This window comes from Homarus americanus, unplaced genomic scaffold (genome assembly GCF_018991925.1).
Source record: "Homarus americanus isolate GMGI-L3 unplaced genomic scaffold, GMGI_Hamer_2.0 scaffold45562, whole genome shotgun sequence".
In the NCBI taxonomy this organism is placed as follows: domain Eukaryota; kingdom Metazoa; phylum Arthropoda; class Malacostraca; order Decapoda; family Nephropidae; genus Homarus; species Homarus americanus.
Window position 1 is genome coordinate 5,435,431 of NW_024744839.1, and position 20,366 is coordinate 5,455,796.

Below are 20,366 nucleotides of genomic sequence, written 5' to 3' on the forward strand. Positions count from 1 at the left end.
ACCTTGGTCACACCAGTAGTAGGAAGAATATCATGTGTCTCAACCTTGATTAAGACACTTAATTAACTAAAACTAAATGTGAGAAAAGATCAGGGCAATTATGTTGACTGTCAACTTAAGTTCTCAGATCATTGTGAAGGTGAATCTTGCCAACAAGTTATAGGAGTATTTGAAAATCCCTCGCATTTCTGAATGATCTGTCTCTCAAAGCTTTGCAGAAGTGTAGTGTTCCTTACTGAGTAAATACAATTCCCTTTGGCCTCTGAGATACAGTACTTAAAAGTTCTATCTTGATTTAGGAACCTCCTGAGGAGGTCCATCAAACTGGCAATGTTGATAAGACACCTCACACATGTCAAGAGATTAGAACAGATTGCCTCCAGTACTGTTATACTATAGAATGCAAGGGCAGTTTATACAATAGCACCTCAAGGGCATTACTGAGTCAAATGTACATACCCTGTACTGTATATGGAGTTAAATGATGGCTGTCCCCTAAAGACTACAGACTGCGGTACAGAAAACTATCAGCTACTTCTTTGAAGTAAATTGCGAACTCTTGGAATAACCTGCCGCAGAATGTTGTGACAACAAATAAAATTCTTATAGTACTGATTTGATCACTGATGCTTGTTCAGTTACATTCAAGAGCCTGTACAGTACTTGCCAACAGTGCTAAACAGAGAAATGGCAATGACAAAAGCCAATAAGTGGCGAGAAGAATTTAAGAAGTGAACAAATTGTGAACCATTTACAATTCGTTCAAATTACAATGGGTACATTTCTGTCTAATTTTATAGAACCACATATATTCATGCATGCCAGATGACAAAATAGACGAATGACAGACTACAGTACATATTATTGTACTGTACTTTAAGTATAGAAGAGGTACAAATTTGTGTATGTGGGTTCATGTGGGTCAGGTTGGCTGTTATTGCACAGCAATACTGTATAGTATAGTACTGTATTATATTTATGATGTTTATTAGTAAGTCACGGAGAATGGGGTTTATTGTCTACAAGTAGAGGACAGTATAGAAACTAAAAAATACTATTTACTAATAAATTAGAAGTGGATTAATGAAACTATTAATGATTATGAAAGGCACTCTCATGGCTGCTCCATCAGTGGGGATCTCCTGGGGGTGAAGGTGTTGCAGTTAAGCTAAAACAATTGGGAAGGTTCGAGTAATATTTATTGGGTAAGTAAGAAATCTTTTAATATGATTAGGCAGTGTTGTAAAGACTAATTACTTTTCCTTTACTGGCAGGTTCACACCAGCTGACTTAATGGTTGTTGTGAAAACACTGACATACAGGCAGTTTTCCTTCCTGCTGTCTATGGCCCTACACCCAGGTTCAGCTGGCTCCTCTAGCGATGTTGGTTCTACAGGTTCACAGACACCACTGTCCTCCAGAAAATATCTGAGGTGAGACAAAATCATAACTATAAATAGATTTCATATACAATATTTACCTAGATTGCTAGATAGTTAGCCTTAGTCCCCATGGGACTATTACCAAAGAAGAAGCATCATTGTTTCAGTAATGGTTTCTTTTCTTTGGCCACTTATACACTGTAGTCCAATTTGTGGTTTGGAAACTATTCCTACTTTTAAAAATATCCCTTTGTTTTATTTTTCCTTAACCTCAGTTACCAGTATTTAACTTCACCATTATGCATTCATATTCCTACTCTAAAATTGTACAGATACTTCTTTCATTAAAAAAAGAGTGTTTTTATTTTTAGAGAAAGGATTTCTTGATTTGGTTGTATAATTCTAGAAAGAATGTTTTAGAAGACATTTCTTGTGCATGTCACCTTAATAAGAATGCACTTATAAAACATAAGCATTAATTTAATTTCCAAAGGAAATGTTTTTATTTATTTTGATTTAATTATTAATTTTTTTTTTCAGACGGCATCTGAGTCTGATCTTGATGGACTTCCGGAGTCAGAGGGTCACTTAAAGCGAGGTGTGGTTGCTGCAGCAGCAGTGGTAGGAGCAGCAGCAGTGGCAGCAAAGGCAAAAGCAAAAGCAGCAGCAGCACCTAAATCAAATGCTGCTAGCGGAGCTGTCCCAAAGAAAGACATTAAAAAGTCCAGTAATGGCAAAAAAGTCTCCAGCAACAGTAATAGTCCCAAGTACCACTGCTCTTAGTAATGATTGGGATTCAGACTCTGAGGAGGAGGATGAAGAGCCTCATGCTACTCCTGAGAGTCAGCGGGATGAGGTAAATATGAAGCTCTCTCTAATTAACACTAAACAAGTATACATGTTTAAACACCTGCTGATGTATATACAGTACTTACACAGGCTCACTCATATGAACCCACATGTAGCTACTTGTCTATTTAAGGGAGCCAAAATTTATTACAGTTACTAAGTATGAATATGTTCAGCACTGATTAAAATTGTGTTTTTGCTCTTGATAAAGGTTTCAGTGTACATTATAAGTTCTGGTAACTGATGAATTATTGAAAACACAATTAAGCTCTAAATGTGTTAACTCAATATTGTATGTAACCAAGTTTACAATAACAGTCATCTTAAACTTAGTTGATAAGGTTATTTACAGTACAGTATTGAATAACGATTTTGTTTGTCTTAGGATTGTTTTTTTGATAAAAGTTTATATTTTAAACCAGAAGGTGAAGCCAGAGAACACCCGAGTACCCACTCGTGTCTTGGAAGATTCATTGTTGGTGTCTAAACCAAGTGAAGAGAGCAGTTCTAACAAGAGCCTGCGGGATGATATATGTGTACCATCACCAGACTCTGCCATTGGTCTTTCAAAGAGCAGTGAAGAGATTGTTGACCCCAAACATACCAGAAGATTAGACGAACCACCTCGAACACCTTCAGAGAGCAGTAGTAGTGGAGTGACTTCGTCAGGCTGTGATAGTAGTGATAGCAGTGCAATAGTTGAGGATGGAGTGCGAGAAACTGAAAGGCATCCACCTTTGAGTAGTGACAGTGAAACTGATGTGGATGAGGCTGTGAACAATAGTACTGATAAGGAAGAGGAAAGGACTACTGTGGAGGATTTTTGAAACCTATAAATGAGAGAGCTGCTGATATGGACAGCACAGTGATAGAGAAGGAGACTGAGCCTGAGTGTGATGGTGCTGATGATGAATTTGGAGATGATAAAACTGTAGAAAATGAAAATAGTGGTAATGATGGTGAACGAGTTGGTACTCCAGTAGAGTTTGAGTTACATTACACTGAACCTCCTGAGCCTGGCGTGATGACAACTGTGCCATTGATAGTGACAGTGACAATGATGTTTCAGAAACTCCACGATCTAGAGGAGGCGCTGTTGCTTTTTCAGGTATGTCACCAATGGAGCCTTTGTCCGTGGATGTTGGTGATAACTGTGGGCCACCCAATGTATCACTGGATGACCTACCACCAAACATTACATTAGCACCTTCAAACCTTCCTGAACCTATGCTTGCTGATGATCACCACCAGGAGGCAGCACCCAATGCCATTCTTCTCAGTCTGTTATCTCGACCGACTCCCTCGAGGTCTGAACGTCGTGACCACCGTATGATGATCCTTCTGATTTAACCTCATTCTTGCACCCAGACCCAGATCATGATGTAAATAAGACATCAACCCCCATTGAGCCTATGGGACACCTAACACCCACTCCTGACTTATCACCAACACCAACACCTACACCCAGTGAAGGATCAAGCCACAATGGAACTGTTGGTAGTTCTGGGAGTGGCACTCATGCTTCAGCAGGCTCAAGCAGTTGTGAGGTAAGACGGTGATACCTACTAAATTTTTTCATATTAAATACAGTATATATATTCATAATTTAGCATTTAGAATTAACATATCCATCCATATATCCCAAAAGTTTCACCGAGACTTTCACTACCCCATACAACTGGATCAATTTGGATTGGTTTCTAATTAAAAAGCTAGACATAAATTTGAATCAAGCTTATGACTTAAAAACACCTATGTTTGGCAAGCCTTAATATTTGTAACCTACTAAACTCTGACTATACATTCTGAAATGATTTTGAACAGTAGTGATGATCTCTTCACTTTGAGAGCCTAGAGCATTACGGAATGTTCCTATTACGCCCAATCCTTTCCTATACTGCACAGGGGGCCCTCATTGTCCAAGGCTAATCGGGACTGGAAAAGTGCCACTTAAAAAAAAAAAAAAAAAGCGGTTAGGGTTGATTGAGACCACAAGATACTGTAACACTCAAAAGGATTTATTTTTTATCATTTATGCTAGGGATTCTGAAAACCGTAGTGTCTCGCATCTTCAGCACTTTTCTTCTGATGACTAACGTCTTAATTTTATGTCCAGTCCATAGCTGTTATGCTTCCTTTTATGGAAAGCACTTTGTTTAGCACTAGCACTTTTTTTGAAGTTATGACTAAAACAATAGCAATGTTTTTTCAAGAATGCACATGAAAAACAATAGAAAAAAGCAGCAGGAGCTAGACACTGTTTATGGTGGGCAAACCTGAGTATGGGGATATGCTGCAGGTTGGGAGATGTGGCAGTACTGTATAGTAAAACATTTGATCCAATTTCTATTAAACTTCTGTTCTCTGTGATATTATTTCATGATCCCCGCAGGCGCAGGACTTTGTACATATAGTTCAGCAATAATTTGGCCTTGTAAATGTGAAACCACAGATATTGGCTTGGATAATGAGGACTTCAAAGTACAGCATCCAGATTGTACAGTAGCTCAAAAGAGTATCTGTCCACTGTGTGTGGTTACATTGAGACCACAGATGATAGAAATTGGGACATGCATTTCCTTTGGTTTGTACTTTAACATAAGTAATGCAATGTGTGTTTATTTCGGTGTAATTAAAATGATGTTCGTTACTGGCTACACAGTAAGATCAGCATGCCACATGAGCTGGCCACATACCAACCTCCCGGACATCATGAGTGCATAGCTGAAGCCGTCAGACTCAAGGTCCTGGCAGATACATTTTAGATTTACTTCTATCAGTGAAGCAGATGACTTGCCTATAAAAAAACGACTTTGTATCTTTTTTTATATTATATATATATATATACCACACACACACACACACACACACACACACACACACACACAACACACACACACACACACACACACACACACACACACACACAATATTATTAACATATACATACAACACATATACAACATATATAACATATACATATACATAACACACATATTTCAACACACACACACATATCGATATATTAACACATATGTCCCACACACACAACACACGATCAATCAATATTTAAACTGACACACACACACACACACACACACACAACATATCATACACACACACACACACACACACACACACACACATCATACACATAACACACACACAAATATACACACACACACACACACACACACACACACACACACACACATAACACACACACACACAACACACACACACACACACACACACACACACACACACACATAATATATATTAACACACACATATATAACATATTATATTATACATAATATATAAACACACACAATTAACACACACACATACACATATATACATATATAATATATATATATATATATATATATTATATATATATATATATATATATATATATATTTATATATATATTTTATATATATATTTATATATATATTATATATATATATATATATATATATATATATATATATATATATGGGATTAATTTAAATAGAAATATACACTCAGCATTTACACACCCCTCCTAGATATCGTATAGATTAATTGGGAAGGGGTTATAGGTTCAGTATCATTTAGGTCTCTTGATGCATGTGATGAATCTTATCATTGATGGTTGCTTCCAATTCTAATAGAGCTGAATCCAGCTCTTCTAAAGAGACAAGCACTCAGCCTAATACATTCTTTAATACTGCCTTTACTTTTCCAGTACATATACATTCCCATATGGCATAAAACTATGTCTTAGATGTAATGATTTTGTGACATGAAGGAAGCCAGTGTAATCTACTCCAGTGATCTGGAATGGTTTGACCTGTTGGACAGAGCTTTTTCACCCTGTCTCATTTATAGAATCCACCAATGGTTTACACCAAAATGGTTATACAGTACAACTGACATAAGCTTGGCTTAAAAGTGAGATATTTTGAAGATTCCTTCACGGTGGCCAGTTGGATTTTACCTCAACACTTCGCAATCCTTTCCTCAATATACAGTATGCAGTAGTCCTAACTGGAACAGGAACATGATATTTGTGAATGGGTTCTTGGTTTTTCCATTCAGTATTACATATTCAGTGGAGAAATATTTCTGTGTATTACCCGGTAACTTTATCAAGCCTCTTTTGGCAGTTCTTAATTCTCCTACAGCCATCATTGGGTGTGTAATTAAAGCTGTACCTGAGCCTTATGTCTTAAATTCTCCTTACCCGGTATATTGAATTACCTATGGTATAATTCGAGTTGCTTCATTGTAGCTTCCTAATTTTTTCAGATTTATACATGTTTTAGATTCACCGTTACTTGACTCACACCGTGGATAAGCTTCCTCCATAGTCTGTGGTTACAAATACAATTCGCCTCTCGATTTACACGGATTTAATTTGCATGTTTTTTAAATAACACTCGTATTAAATTAATACCTAATTTTAAAATAATAACATGGTTTTCAAAAGAGCGTCATTGCACCAAGCGTAATTCAGCATTTCGTTGCTTTCCTACTTTACAAAAAAAGGAAAATTAACATCATGTAAACCTCAGCCATTGACATCTGGCATCTCAAAAGCTCCCACTTCTCCTCCACCATCATCTGATTCAGTTGGCTCCTCCCCAGTAACCCCCCACCTCTCCTCCACCACTAGTTCCTGCTCCATCCCAGCCATCATTCAACTTAAATTTGAGCACAAATTTTCATTTGAAATCTATTTTCTTACTACTGTATTGTTATTATTACAGTGCAGTGGTCCCTCGGTTAATGAACAGTTCGATTAACAAAATTTCGATTAACGAATTACCTCCCATAAGGATCTTCAATTCGGTTAACGAACAAACCTTCGATTAACGAAATCCTTACGACAAACCGCGATTTGTTGTGAGCATCAGCTGATGGGCTAGTCTGCCAATTCAGTAATCTGTTCTATGTTTACATTCATTTCCAGTGGAGTAAATATCAAGAAAGTTGTGCTCTTTAATATTTTTGCATTTTTTATATTAAAATTATTAGTAATTTTAAAATTTAGTTAATATATTGATAATATATGCAGTACAGGGAACTAATTTTTTGTGCGCCCATCAGCTGCTTGTTTCACCCACCATCTATCAGTTTGGCTTTGTTTACAGTGGTGAGTTGCTCGATTTTGTTGGTGTCTTCATGTATTTTTGCATTCTTACATTAAAATTATTGGTCATCCTGAAATTTAATTAACATATTGATAATATACTGAATAGGGCAGTGCATTGTTGATTTAAATAAAATAATCTTGAATTACACCTAGTGAACTTAAAATTTTATTAGGTGAAATTATTGCATCAAGCATGGGTCCCCTGAAGGTGATTTCTCTTCCATCCACTTCCTTCCTTCTCCTCCACCCATTTCTAATTCCCATCATCATCATCAACCAGGAACCTTCTACATACACCTCAATGTAAAGTGTACTTTACTGCATTTTTTTTTTTTTTTACTTTGTATGTACTTTTCTGTGAGCTGGAACCAATTACCCAATACAAGTATCCCATTGAAACAATGATTTCGGTTAACGAACGATTCTGTGAAACGAATTGTGTTCGTTAACCAAAGGACCACTGAACAGTCATAAGCCACAAAGGCTTGATTTACAATAAATCCACTATTTATTTTAACCTAGTTTTCATTTTACAGGTACACAAAAAAGAGGACAGCGACTCATCATTTGATCACAGTGATGGTCACACTGTGCCTTCTTCTGATATATCTACTGCAACCTGCAATGAAACAGAAGTGTACTACACTCAGACCTGGTTTAACTATAAGAGATATATCCATGTACATACAGTATCCCCATGCAGAGCTAGGTTATTTGGCAATATTTTACATTATACTTTCCATTGAATCATATAATGGTTCACCCCAGATTTGAAACTTTATTTGTAGATGTACTGTATTATCCTGCAAGGAACATGGGTAGTTGGACAAAGCTGCCACATATCATAAGTATCATCTTGCATTTATGTCCACTGTCTTCATGGCTGACTTTTACCTCTCGGAGATCCTCTTAAAATTACCATTCAACAGTTTTAGCAGGTTGAATATTTTTTTATTGGAATGAATAAAGTTAAGAATTGCTACAAGCTTTGACCTATTTATTACCTCCAGGTTAATACATAAGAGTTTCTTTTTTTATCATTTACTCAGTCCATACTCTCTGAAGATTAGTCATAACTGCAACTTTTCTATATTCATCTCATCCACAAAATTATGTTTTTGTTTTAGATTTCCTTTAATATATATTGTGTCAGAATCTCCATTGTGTATGTCAGTGCTGTAAGGTACATTTCACCTTGGTTTTCCATAAAGAAATTAATAGAAATAAAAATTGAAAAAAGGTAGAATAAGGGTTGGTGGGTAATCTTTGATTTCTTCAGGGAATTGCAATCCTGCCTTGCCAACTAAAAGGGTGCTGAGAAGTTCTAAATATAATTTCTAGTTTCTGTAAATGTGGGTTGTTGATAGGAAGGGTATCCAGCCATTATACTGTACAGTACTTGCTTCAAATTTACCTAATAGCACCCTTGACATTATGCCACCTAATCATGGGGACCCATGCAAGCATGGAAATTGGCTGTAAATTGATGATTAAAAGAAGGTACATCAACCTATAATTAAGCTACTTTACAAAACTCATCATACCTCAACAAGAATTGTTGTTTATACTAGAACTTTCAGATCAGCTGATGAATTAGCTGAACTAAACATATATATACTGTACTCTATTGCACAGCATAATGCTGGTATTGCATTATTAAAAACTGGCATGGAAAATGCATGACATTACTGACATGTACACTGCAGTGAAATAGTTGATGCTCAGAAATAATTTTCCTAATGAAGAACATAATAGATTTGCAAGTAAAACCAGGCAAACAATAGAATATAATTAGCATAGTCATATAAAAAATATAAATTAGTTATGGACAAGACGACCTTAAAACTGTTAAAAACAAGACTTACCTACCCTTAGCTCCTAAAATATAGCATAGCCTTAAATTATGCAACAGGAATATAGACACTCATGAAAATTAAGTTAGTGGTAATCATGAAAAAGGGCTGGTTGATCAGTATGAAGTCTACAATAATGTTGTTAAGAAGACTAAGTTTTTCAATGTTATTATAGTACTTAATGTTTCAGGTGAAACTATGGAATGCCGCACAGACTCTGAGGAACGATTACAAGAATTGGAGGATGGCACTGACACCCAGATTCAGCTCGTGGTAGTGATTATGATACTCCTGCAGAAGCAAAAGCAGTAGTTGGTGGGGTCTGAATTCTCTCTTGAACCTTGATGATCTTGGCGAGATCAGTATCCAGGTCATAACACTGGTAAGTTCAAAAATTTTTGGAAAGTATTTTGAATTCATGTACGGTATTTCAAACTTTGATTATTCCAAATACCCTGTATTGATTTTAGAGAATAAATGCTTTGCAGTTTGGAGTCCCACAGATCATCAGTTTTGGGACCACTTATATTTACAGTCTATACCAGTAATCTTGCATCTGCTTATGTGAAAATAATAAATGTTGAGGATATTGAGATATGAAATCCTTGATGTCTATATTAAGATCTGGATGGTCAGAAGAAAACTTCAGCTGAATGATGGTGAAACCAAGATTATCCTCATCTGACCGAGGAAAATAGGAAGGGTGACAGCATAGATGATTTTGGCTCTTATAACTTTGGGGAAGTACAACTCAGTTCTCGATTTGTTCGTAATCATGAAGTGTAATTTGTCTTAAAACTGAATTTTAAAGAACATACACAGTAGATTCAGTGGTCAAGAGTTGCAACTTTCATATTTAAAGGCTACAGTCTCTCCTCGACTTACGACAATCCGGACATACGACCGCGTCCGTATAAATATTATTACGTATTTTGAGTCAACGTTTAGTGTAATGTGACCTTGTCTGCTACAACAGGCTGGGCGCCTCGTGGTGTACAGCATCCATGCCATAGCCGCTCAGTTGGTGTTTGGCCGTTGTCGTTGCTGTTGTGATCACTCTGTACTGCAAAAATTTTTGTTTTTAATTCTCTTTAAAATGGTTGTAAGCGTAAAAGTGAGGATTCTCGTGGTGCCGAGAAGAAAGAGGAATGAAAATGAAAATAATAATGCAATATGAAAATGGGAAAAAGGTAGCAACCATTTCACGCGATCTTGGCTTCTCTCACTCGACGATATCAACAATTTTGAAGGACAAGGAACGAATTTGTAAAATAGTGAAAGGATCAGCACCTATAAAGGGAACAATAATAACGAAAAAAAGACAAAGTCCTCTTCATGAGATGTAAAAATTACTTTTGATGTGGTTGGGAGATCAGCTGCAAAAGCGTGTACACTTAAGCCTTCTAACCATACAGGCTAAGGCAAGAATCCTTTTCGAAAGCCTGAAAGAACGGGCAGGAGATGAGTGCGACCAAAATTTCACAGCAAGTCATGGGTGGTTCCAAAGGTTTAAGAAACGTTACAGTTTGCAGAGTGTAAAGGTGAGTGGAGAGGCAGCAAGTGCTGATGTGGGTGCTGCTGAAGCTTTTGGAGGAGCTAGATGTTGTCATCGTGGATGAAACTGGCTTATTTTGGAAGCGCATGCCAGAACAGACATACATCCACAAGAGGCGAAAACCATGCGATTCAAGGCATTCAGGACGAATCACACTTCTGTTGGGGGAAATGTAGCTGGTTTCAAGGTAAAACCCTTCATGATATATCATTCAGAGAACCCAAGGGCATTTTAAAGTGTCAGCAAGCACACACTGCCAAGGTTTTATCACAGTAATAAGAAAGCATGGATGACCCTAGCACTGTTTGAGGATTGGTTCCCGAGTTGTTTCATTCCACGAGCCAAGGAGTATTGTCTGCAACAAAGAGGATTGCGTTCAAGATTTTATTAATTTTAGATAATGCTCTGGGTCACCCACCACACCTGGATGACCTACACCCTAATGATAAGGTAGTCTACCTTCCACCTAACACTACCTCTATCATCCAACCCATGGATCAAGGTGCTATTGCTGCTTTTAAAAGTATTATTCATACGACCTTAAGCTTAGGCTATTGCTGCTACTGAAGGTGAGAAAACACTCAGTTTTGGAAGGACTACAACATTTTGCAATGTACATACAAAGAACATAGCTGCAGCATGGGATGAGGTTACAGGTCAGTGCATGAATGGAATATGGAAGAAGATCCAGAAAAATATGTGAACAGTTTCAAAGGATTTAATGAAGATGAAGCAATTTCTGAGATTAGTAACAAGATAGTGCAGATGGGTCAACAGCTGGAGTTAGAAATTGATAATGAGGATGTTGAGCAGTTGGTGGAAAGTGTAGTAGAAGAGCTAAGTAACGAGGATCTTATTGAACTGGATGCACAGAAAATTGCTGAGGAAGAAGAGACAAAATGTAGAAGAAGAACCTGCACCCCCAAAAAGTTTTCCGTGAAACAAATGGCAGAGGCATTTGCAACTATTAATAAGGGGATGCAAATGTTTGAAGAAATGGATCAAAATGCTGAGCGTTTTGCAAAAGTTGACAGACTGATCCAAGATGCACTTGCTTGCTACAAAATTTAATGAAAAGAAAACCCTCATTCCACCACCTTCTCTGCCACCTCCTCTCCACTGCTACGCACCCAAATGCAGTTTTATACAGTACAGTATTTGATATAATTCATATTCTATTCCTATAATTCATTTATCGTTATGTATTCAATAATATATTCCTATAATAATAATCGACTTTACGGAACCACTCGGTTATTTCAGATTCGTTCCGAATTCAAATTGTTTAATTAATTTTTGGAAAAAAATATGAATTAAGCCAAAATCTAAATTATAACGATTCTAATTAACGAGGGTGTACACATTCTGAAATGATTTTGCATAGAAGTGATGATCCCTCCTGCCTAGAGGAGCATAGAGCAGTACAGGAATGTTCTTTTGCTGCCCGATCATTTTCCTATACAGCACCCAGATTGTACAATCATTTACCTTCATCCATGAAGCTGCTGACTTCTGTGGATGCCTTTAGAAAACAACGTAAGACCTTTTCTTTTTCGAAAGAGTTTACATTGTAGGAAAATTGCAGGGTATATGAATGATACAAGTTGAACTATTAATTTTTTTGTGATTATTTTTGTAGTATTTTCTTTTTATTCTTGGGCCCATGACTGTAATGTTTCAAGCGCCAGTGAATTATTTGGAAGAACTAGCGCTTTTGGGAATCAAAAGACCAGATGATATTATTATTGTTATTATCAGTTACTTATTAATTTCAGCTTGAACAAATTAATGTTAGGATTTTAGTCGTATAATGGTCTCAAATTTATCCCTTTCAGGCTGACGTACTTGAGGTTGTTGCAAAAGGCTACAGGAGCGTTACAGATGAAGAGATTAAACGTTACACAGATTTTATGGTGTGGTTCTCCAATGTAGCCAAATCTGCCTGCCCTCATTTGAAAGATGGTAGGTCCTGAATATTTTTTGCACTTACCAATAATATTTATTGCTAATATCCTGCCATAATTTTGTCATAATCTACATACAGTACAGGCATACCCTAATATAAGGACCATGAAAAGTTGTTCGTTGGTGAATCTACGGTTATCAAATAATTAATCATAAAAATATAACATTCAGGGGGTTAGAGACTGGCCACCCCTTGATATCTCTGTCGTGCAGTCAAGCTAGAAAATAATGCATACATATAAAGCATAAGCATTAAATAAGGAATGTAAATCATAAATTAAGACTATTGTTTACCTGTGTTGAGGATGGTAGAGATGGTATAGAGTGGCAAGTTCAAGTCTCTACCAATCTTTGCTGGTCTATCACCACTCTTATATGCCTTATCACATCACATCAAGGTGGGGCAGCACAAGAGGCATAATTGTGTAACACACTAAGTTGGACATAACGAAAAAGTCGAGTCTCTACTAATCTTTGCTGGTCCATCACCACTCTTATTATGCCTTATCCCGTAACATCAAGCTGGGGCAGCACAAGAGGAACTATCACTGGAGCGTTTAGGCATAACATACGAAGTTGGAAATAACAAAAAAACATGAAGTTGGAGACATGGTAAGTGTAAACAAGTAGAGAGAGGCAGTGTACAGACAGCCTCTCATGGCAATAATTCGCACCACGCCACAGTCTCCAAATTCAAAACAGCTCTGCCACTCCTCTCCTGATTGTAGGATCTCTGGGTTATCAACAAAACTTGTATGTAATCATCAGTTAAGCGAATCTGCTGTTATTGGGACATCGGTTTTCAGGGTATACTTGTACTGTATAGTAATTAGGGCAAAACATAAGAAAATGGAACCTTACAACAAAGATTATATATTAGATGGCAGTCATCTTCCATCCTCTTTTGTCATGTGGTTTTAAGGAACCTTTGGATTTGCATTCTGTCAAAAGTTAGAATTCCTATTGCCCCTTCTAGGACTATTCCCCTGTCTGGGCTTAGTTTCAGTGGTTGTTTGAATGCTAGAATCAGGTTAGTCCCAATTTCTTTACCCTGTGCAATATGCTCTTAAGACACATGAGCAGTCAGACTCTTTCATGGGAAGGACTTTGGAAATGTATGTTGTGATTATTCTCATTCACTTTGCTCTCATCAGCAACTAAAATGCTGATCATTTGTTTCATTGGCAGCAGGGTGGGGGAGGAAAGCTGTAGGCTATATTTCTTCTGAGTGAATTCACATTTCATTAGGCATGATTCCAGACTATTTCATTATATAGTGTGAAGAGACTTTTAGTTAAAAATAGGGTAATCCTGTGATTCCTGTAAATTCAGTTATGGGACCAGAGATATCTTTCTTGAGGAACTTTATTATACAGACATGTGAATGAGTGATGTTGTCCAGACCTTATTTTTTATACAGGCAATTTTTTATATTGTGATTAATTACTGGAGTAGTAATAATGATTGTTAATAGTGTAAATAGTAATAACATGGTAAAACAAGTGTCCTGTACCTCATACTACCTTCAAATTAGTGTTGTTTACCTCGTTACTACTGAATCACACACACGCCACTTCATGAACATTCTTGACTCTTCCTAGCCCGTGTTGCCAACCTGTGGTAAGGACATGTATTTCTTTCTTATTTACCAGTATATCATGCACGACCAGTTTGTAAGACTAGAATTTTTGTTTTTTAAATGTTCCCAAATATACTACCATGGGGGAGATATTGATTATAGCCCGAAGCCCAGGGGTTAAGCATGTAACAATGATAGCAATTACACTAGTCTATCACCAATTAAAATTATGAGAAATAGAACTCTGGGTATATGAGGTCATCGGGTGCACCTTTTGCCGGTAGGAAATATATTCAACCCATTTCTAGTGTCTAGTCCAAATTGATTGATGTTGAAGCTTTTAAATGTTCAGTGGGTGTAAACCATGGAATGCATGTTTCTCTGTCTTTATTGAGCAGTCAACCATTGGTAATTGGTAGTGCTGAATTCATTTCAAAGCTTTGTGATCTGAATTCTTTGACTCCCAAGTAATTTGACAAAGAATGCAATGGGAATAGCTTACTTTCCAACAAAAAGGACTGTCCCTATTATATTCAGTGACTTCACATATAATGATATAATGCACCTCCAAGAGAAATTTGTTAAAGCAGTAAGAATGAAAAGCAAACACAGTCTGAAGAGACTGTGTTTGTTTTTGAGCCTAGCCACTTTGTATTATGTAGAAAGATCTTGAAAGCGGGGTTAAAATTAATAAATTTCCGACCAAGCAATATATCATGGGAATGGTTTACGTGGATGGACTTGCTGTTGATGGATGATGGGAGGCTATATGAAGCAGTAAATAGATCTTGGGGGCTTTGGGGCCTTATTGTGGAAGTAGAATACCAAAGCAGAACACATCCGTGATAGCATTGAATGAAAAACAGCAGATAAGCAAAGTCTGTTTTTGGTCTTGGTATTAGTTACCCTGCACGAGTGTAAAAGATGACGTACAAAATCCTATTTTATGTCCCTTCCTACAGCTAAATACTCTTTGAGTTTGCCGACCTAATTATCTACTGAAGAAAGTTCAGACAGTGTTGTGAACAGGGTTGCCAGGCTTATTTTTGTTCTTCCACTGAGGACTCCCACTACCCCATTCTTGATCAAATTGCACCGGCTTCCAATTTAAGCTAAGATAGAGTTCAAACTCTGTCTAATGACTTTTAAGGCACTAAGGTTTGGTAAAGTATTTGATCAACTTATAAAATCCACTGACCACAAGTTCCGAAATGATTCTGCGTAGTAGTGATGATCCCTCACACCTTGAGGAACGAGACAGAATGTTCTTTTGCTGCCGGATCCTTTTCCTATGCAGCACCCAGATTGTACAGTCTCTTTCAAGATTCTTCGAACATTGCTGGAGACAGCTGGCAACTCAAGGCCGTTTGTTTACTATAGTATGTCGCAAAAATTATGAATGAGTGTAAAAGTGATCAGTGATTGGTTACTTAGTTCCGCTGCTTAATTAATGGTTGGGCTTTGTTTTTCATTATAACACTACGTACTATAGTAAACAAACAGCCTAGTGAGCCAGTTGTCTCCAGCTCTGGAATCTGTGATCAGAATTCAGTTGCCTGCAACCATGAAGCAGCTGACTTCTGGGGAGGCCTTTAAGAAACAACGTAATACTATTTGCTTTTCTTTTTTAACATGACCCAGATGGAGAATTACAGGGTTTAGGATAGTGTTACAATGTAAGGATATACAAATCTTTTTTTTTTTTACAAAAGTTATTATTATAATAATCTTTTATTTTTCAATTACGTATTATCTCCATTAATGGAATCCCTCTTAACCAGAACTCTCCAATAGCACAAATTTAAATTATTAAGGAATTTTGCAAGGACCTGGAAAATTCTGGAAATTTCCAGGGAAGGGGGATTTTTTCCAGGTTTGAGATAAAAATCCAAGATTTTTCCGAAATTTTTCCCTACCCGTAATAAACGTGATGGAATTTTCCAGCTTTGAGAGATGAAATAATGCTTCATATTGGAAAATTCTGGTACCCTGAAAAGTCTGTTCAAGAGATGGTGTAATGTACTTGAAATTCCAAGAAAATTTTCCCTGTACCCGAAAAATTCTGTGGATGGTTTTTCCCCCAGCTTTGAGAGTTGTCTCATTAACCAGATATTTCTCATTCCAGGAAGTGCTCTGTACCAATTGTTCTGGCTTATGGGGATATCACTACTGGATAGAAAAATTTATTTTAAAGTGATAAAATTTGAGAATATAGGAACATAAATTAATTTTACATGAATTTCCAGGTTCTCATAAAGCCAATGCACCCCACCTAGATGACATCAGTGTGGATTCCACGGTGTATGACACTCCAAGCATTGCCAAGAAAAGAAAAGGACCTCTTCGTAAATTGGGTCGCTTTCTTCTGAAGGCTCTCATGTTTATTCTTGATTGAAAACAGGCAAGACTGGTGGAAATTTTTTTATAGTTCTGGGTCGTAAAGGACTTAAATGGTCTGTACTTTAACTATGAGTGGCTGTCCTAGTCTCTGTGGGGACTGGTTATTTGACACTTTCCTCTTGGGTTGTCTCATAAACCACTGTAAACAGACTGGCATAATGCTCTCTCATATCTATGCAAATGAACAGCTTATCTATGGTTGGTTACATTATTCCATTACTGATGACAGAATGAGTAATGTAAGTGCATTGCAGTGAAGTTTACCACTACAGTTAATGGAAATTACATATCTAATGCTTTGTGGTGAAGGCCATAAGTAGTGCTTAGTTATGAAGAAGGTATTAGTACCAGTGCTGGGCTTTCAGTCAGTACTGCAAAGCTTCAGAACATTAATAATTTAAGAGCCAAAAGGAGCTCATGAAATACTGGTTACTTGTGGTAAAACTTTGGAATAAAGATGAAGAACAATTAAAATTTTAGAGGTTAAAACATCTACTTAAAAATAGGATGATAATAAGCAGTTAGTCAGGCTCAGGTATGATGGAAAAGAACAGTACTGTACTGCATCTGATGACATGGCTCTTGTTTCTCACGGGTTTCCCCAGGGAGTGAACTAGTGAGTGAATGTCAAGTTGGCTGATGTATTGTTGATAAAGATGCACCATTTACATGATATGTATGGTTAAAAATGCAAGGAACTCGACTATGTATAAATGATGCAATATGTAGATGGTAAATATTTAGGCTTTTCTGGTTTAAGTAAACATTCAGTGAATATATATAAAAATAAGCTTACTTCGGGATATATTTGCTTGCTTGCTCTGCTTGTTAAAGACAGACATTCAGGTCACTTGTTTTGACAATCTGCTTTACAGGTACGTATATCTTTTTATTTGATGTATTATTGTTGAAGTATCCTGTCAAGTTCCCTCCTCCCCTATCAATAATGATAAAGAAATATACTGTGTATGTAATCAACATATGTTAGTACAATATTGGAACATTAACATTCCCTCTGAAAATATTGTCTACAATATAAATTTTTGAACACTATACAGTGTGCAAGTCTTTACAACATATTCCAGTGATTAAACTTGAAAATTTATGATGCTAGTATTTTTGACAATATTCTGTGTTCTTATTTCATAATGATCATGATTTTCTCTTAGTATATGCTTGTTATGAGTTGAGTGTTTTCAGATTTATTGTTCTTTAAGTACTGTAGAAGAGCAGAATGTAAGCATTGTATGCATTTGTTCTTTTATGTTCCAATAGGATCGCAACCACTCGAGTTCCTTGTTTTAAATGGATTTATTTTGATTGTGTTATTCAATAGTACATTAAATTAAATATCATTAATTTAATAAAAAGTGAGGAGTGTTAATCTTTGAGGGAATTTAAAAACTATTTCACAAATTACTGATTATTAAAGTTTTACTTTAGAACACAAATAAATTATGGATGTTTGAAAATATAACTGTTTAGAAAAATGCTTTAAAATACTCATATTTTCTCCTATTGAAACAATTAAGTAGAGAGGTCAGGCAAAGGCAATATTCACTTAAAAAAATTATCCCTCAAAGAAAATGTTGTTAGTGTGAATTAAATCCATATAAAGTCTTCTGTATAAATAGTTTTAATATATAAGAATGAAATTTTGTGATTATTGGAAAAGGTTAAAATACAAATACATTATGATAATTTTGTTTTTAAACTTCCTTTAAGACACAGGTAATAATATACATGTGTTGTCAAAGTAAGAGAAACAATTGAGCCCCATGTAGTGGATGAGTTGGTAAATTTTTTTTCGTAAAATGGCAGGTCAATGGGTAAAAGAAATGCTTAAATTCACTATGGTAATGATATTTTCAAGTAAATTGGGCCAAAAAGTGTAAAAAAATACGTGTTAAAGTTGCTAAAAACTCACGTGACTGCAAAAAGCTGTGATAGGTTGTGACGTCACTGGTTGGGGTAACCTTCCCATGGAGGCAACATGAGTTGTTAACCTTCGCCAATTGGCTTGGCAAGTAAATATTATTAGAAAATTAACTGTGCTTTATTGTAAAACACAGTAGTACTATTTTAAATATCTAAATATTACTAAGCACAAGCTAATTCAATGGATATTAGCTGCCCATATAACAAATTTCATTATTATAAACATTCCAAACAATATTGATATTACAGTATTTTGGTTTTGGTCATCTGGGGAACCTTAAGATTCTAACTATGGGATTAAGTACTTTAAACATTAAGACACATTATCTCTACAGGATTTGTCGCCAAAAAATTTTCAATCGCATAATAAAATACAGATCATAGGTTAGGATATGATGAGTTACACGGTTAGCTTTGCATACATCATCAGTAAGAGAGGGGGAGAGTAACTCAAAACTAGTGATTTACGATAGAAATGAGGGTCTAAATCGTTTATAACACATCGCAAACCACCAGAAAAAAATATATAGTCTCCATGTCTAACTACAGGAATGACCAAAACTTAAAATTTACTCAATACAGGGGTATAGCCTATCTTGAAACTAAACCTCAAAATACTTATGGTAGTTAAAGTAAAATTTTACACATTAATATAAATGATGATGTATCCCAGTGGTTCATTAGTGAATCATCAAAACAATAACAGCACTATGTTGTCGTGTTTAGCTAGCATCAGGCATTATCAAAACAAAGTCTAGACAATGTCACCACTTCTAAATTTACTTTTATCTCCATCTAGTACTGATATACTCTGTAAATGCACTGAAAAAAAAGAACGAAAGTCTACCAGTTAAGAGTACATGACAGCTGAGCTGGTAAGAACATGGGAGTTTTTTGTCCAAAAGAACATAAGAATGGAGGAAACCACACGGCCTATTGGCCCATACTGGGCACAGGCAGTCCCATTTACACCCAACCCCTATCGCTGATATATCCCTCCAACCTATGTATGAAGCTGCTCTTAACACAGCACATTATATTCACTTACAAAATGTCCATGACTTAGACCACAAAAAAATACACCCTTAAAACTTACCCAAACGTGGCATTTGGGGTCTGAAGCGGCCATCCTTTCTACTACCTACGACTGCAGCTGTAAGTTTGAAACTAGTGACGTCATTGCAAATGGCGGCCGTTTCTAGAGAAATAACTTATCTCGACAATTATAGCAAGACTTAAAACTTTCATTATAAATTATGTATACCATATCACTGTACGAATGTGGCAGAGTGTATTTCTTGTTTACCCAGAGCCATCAACCCGTCCATTGTGTAAAGAGGCAGAAAGTCAGTCAGATCAACAACCTGAGACTTAATCACAATTTTTGTGATGCCACATGGAGGCAGGGTCTACCATTAGACAACACTTTATGTTTCCAATATCTTCCCAGGCAGTAGTACCTCCGTTTGATATCTGCCTACTACCTCAATCCAAGAATCCAACAGCCTTACCATATTTTTCATAACATTACTGTGACACCAAGACACTTGCTTGACTCTCAAGGATGTCACTGATTTTGCCCTGTCTTTAATTTTGTCAGCTTGTCTGCTTATTGTGCACACTGTTTATGACACACTCCAGAGCGCTGTAGTGAATCAAGTTTCATCTCCAAGGTGATGATGGTCTTCTGCTTCATCCTTGA

The 20,366-nt window shown here is 36.4% G+C and overlaps 1 protein-coding gene across 1 annotated transcript in view; it reads left to right on the plus strand.

The window, feature by feature from the left end:
* LOC121878102 overlaps nucleotides 1-17,832 on the plus strand; it is a 72,916-nt gene extending 55,084 nt beyond the window's left edge. The window contains 11 exon segments of the mRNA XM_042384094.1: nucleotides 1,275-1,433; nucleotides 1,789-1,816; nucleotides 1,923-2,136; nucleotides 2,183-2,238; nucleotides 2,654-2,895; nucleotides 3,030-3,247; nucleotides 3,250-3,578; nucleotides 7,911-8,054; nucleotides 9,514-9,609; nucleotides 12,618-12,744; nucleotides 16,573-17,832. Of these exon segments, the coding sequence (XP_042240028.1) occupies nucleotides 1,275-1,433; nucleotides 1,789-1,816; nucleotides 1,923-2,136; nucleotides 2,183-2,238; nucleotides 2,654-2,895; nucleotides 3,030-3,247; nucleotides 3,250-3,578; nucleotides 7,911-8,054; nucleotides 9,514-9,609; nucleotides 12,618-12,744; nucleotides 16,573-16,721 (1,762 nt within the window). The 3' untranslated portion in view covers nucleotides 16,722-17,832.
* Nucleotides 17,833-20,366: the final 2,534 nt, after the last annotated feature.